Here is a 2,247-nt window from a genome sequence, read left to right as displayed (position 1 = left end):
CTTTTTGCCCCTCTTTGTGCCCCCCCCCCCCCGGAGTTCTACCTTAACAATGGAACATTAAGAAGTATCAATTCCAGGAGACAATCGTTACATAGGATCTGGTCACATGACCCCATGTTCCCGCTGTTTCCTTCTTTGGAATTGCCCGGCGCGGTTTGGGTCGGTTGCCATGGAAAGCACCGCGGGGCATGGCCTGGGAATACACGCCGGCTCTGGGTGCGGTGCTTCTCTTGGCACGGATTCCCTCCGGGTGGCGCAGCGAACATTGCGATCCGGATGCCGCGGGAAGGAGGGGGAAGGTAATAAAAGAGGTTTAAAGGGCCGGCGCAGCTAAAGCAAGTGTGACGTACACGGGAGATTTCTATCTCACTGAAAGATGTAAAGTGGACCTGTCACTGACTTTCCAAGTGAATATATACCGAGGAGCTCCAATCGGTGACTTTGCCTAGGCTGAGATGATGTCATCAGTCTGCTGCAGGCAGGAGGAAGCATTTCCTCAGTCATCTGACTTTAGTCCTTCTGTCCTGCAACTGACCTCCTTCTGACCTCCTTCTGTCCTGCAACGGACCTCCTTCTGTCCTGCAACGGACCTCCTTCTGTCCTGCAACTGACCTCCTTCTGACCTGCAACGGACCTCCTTCTGTCCTGCAACGGACCTCCTTCTGTCCTGCAACTGACCTCCTTCTGTCCTGCAACGGACCTCCTTCTGTCCTGCAACTGACCTCCTTCTGCCCTGCAACTGACCTCCTTCTGTACTGCAACTGACCTCCTTCTGTCCTGCAACTGACCTCCTTCTGTACTGCAACTGACCTCCTTCTGTCCTGCAACTGACCTCCTTCTGTCCTGCAACTGACCTCCTTCTGACCTGCAACGGACCTCCTTCTGTCCTGCAACGGACCTCCTTCTGTCCTGCAAATGACCTCCATCTGTCCTGCAACGGACCTCCTTCTGTCCTGCAACGGACCTCCTTCTGTCCTGCAACGGACCTCCTTCTGTCCTGCAACGGACCTCCTTCTGTCCTGCAACGGACCTCCTTCTGTCCTGCAACGGACCTCCTTCTGTCCTGCAACGGACCTCCTTCTGACCTGCAACGGACCTCCTTCTGACCTGCAACGGACCTCCTTCTGTCCTGCAACTGACCTCCTTCTGACCTGCAACGGACCTCCTTCTGTCCTGCAACGGACCTCCTTCTGTCCTGCAACTGACCTCCTTCTGTCCTGCAACTGACCTCCTTCTGACCTGCAACGGACCTCCTTCTGTCCTGCAACGGACCTCCTTCTGTCCTGCAACTGACCTCCTCCTGATGTGCATTAGACCTCCTTCTGTCCTGCAACTGACCTCCTTCTGACTTGCATTAGTCCGACTCCTCCTGCATTTCATCTGCTCCAAGCGTATTTTGCAATCCCATGCGCCTGTATGACAATGTAAAACCAATCTGATGCAAAACTTCCTCCTGTTCTCCAATTGACCTCCCTCTGACTTGCATTAGACCTCCTTCTGACCTGCAGTTAACCTCCTTTTGTCCTGCAATTGACTTCCATCTGACTTGCATCAGCCCTGCTGTCACCTGCAGAGAGAACTCCTCTCCATGACCAGTTCAGCAAAATCATGTCATTTAGGCTGACTGTCTCTTTAAATCCAGGTGTGGTCGGGCTCAGCGTTGTTCTGTCCCAGGGGCAAAGGGAGGGGGCGTGGCTGCAAAACAGTCCCTGATTGGCTGGTACTCTTCAGAAGACGGAAGTGTGCGTTCCAAGCCTCGCAACCGGTGCCTGCTGTCATTGGGTGCGCTGATTGGGTCAGGTGTTGCTGGGCGGGGCCTGGAGTGTTGTGCTTAGCAGCTGCTCTGCTTCGGTGTAGAAGTGACAACAACATGGTGCTGAGAGGCTGCAGGAGGCTCCTCGCCCCTCTGCTGGGCCCTGGCTGGGCGGGGAGGGACCCCAGGGTAAGGGCCCCCAGCTCCGTGCCTGCCAGGATGTGCAATATCACTGCCTGCTCCTACAAGCTGAGGAATGTGAACTGTGAGTAGCGCCAATACAATCTCTATACAATGTGCATTGCCCTGTGTGCAGGCTGAGGGCTGTTAGTGGCTCTGCTACAATCTAAATACAATGTTTGCTATCTGAGGGCTGCGAATGGCTGTACTGCAATCGATATACAATGTTTATTGGGTTGCATGCAGGCTGAGGGATGAGGGCTGTGTGTGGTTCTGTGCTAAACTTTGTAGAAGCTCCACCTGTACATGTGCAA

General features: G+C 54.3%; 1 protein-coding gene across 3 annotated transcripts in view; it reads left to right on the top strand.

Annotated features, from left to right (window-relative positions):
• CA5A (carbonic anhydrase 5A) overlaps nucleotides 1-2,247 on the top strand; it is a 27,953-nt gene that overhangs the window by 13,339 nt on the left and 12,367 nt on the right. The window contains exon 1 of one of the 3 annotated variants that reach the window (XM_018560560.1): nucleotides 1,807-2,006. The exons of 1 other annotated variant lie outside the window; for it this stretch is intronic. In XM_018560560.1, coding sequence (XP_018416062.1) covers nucleotides 1,871-2,006 — 136 coding nt within the window. In that variant the 5' untranslated portion in view covers nucleotides 1,807-1,870. Of the gene's footprint in view, nucleotides 1-1,806; nucleotides 2,019-2,247 lie in introns of those variants that run through there. One more of the 3 variants, XM_018560559.1, reaches the window with a different exon arrangement.

The sequence above is a fragment of the Nanorana parkeri genome, unplaced genomic scaffold, assembly GCF_000935625.1.
Source record: "Nanorana parkeri isolate BGI_ZX_2015 unplaced genomic scaffold, ASM93562v1 scaffold465, whole genome shotgun sequence".
Taxonomy (NCBI): Eukaryota; Metazoa; Chordata; class Amphibia; order Anura; family Dicroglossidae; genus Nanorana; species Nanorana parkeri.
The sequence above is the reverse complement of the archived record's forward strand: the minus strand, read 5'-3'. Positions and strand labels throughout refer to the sequence as shown.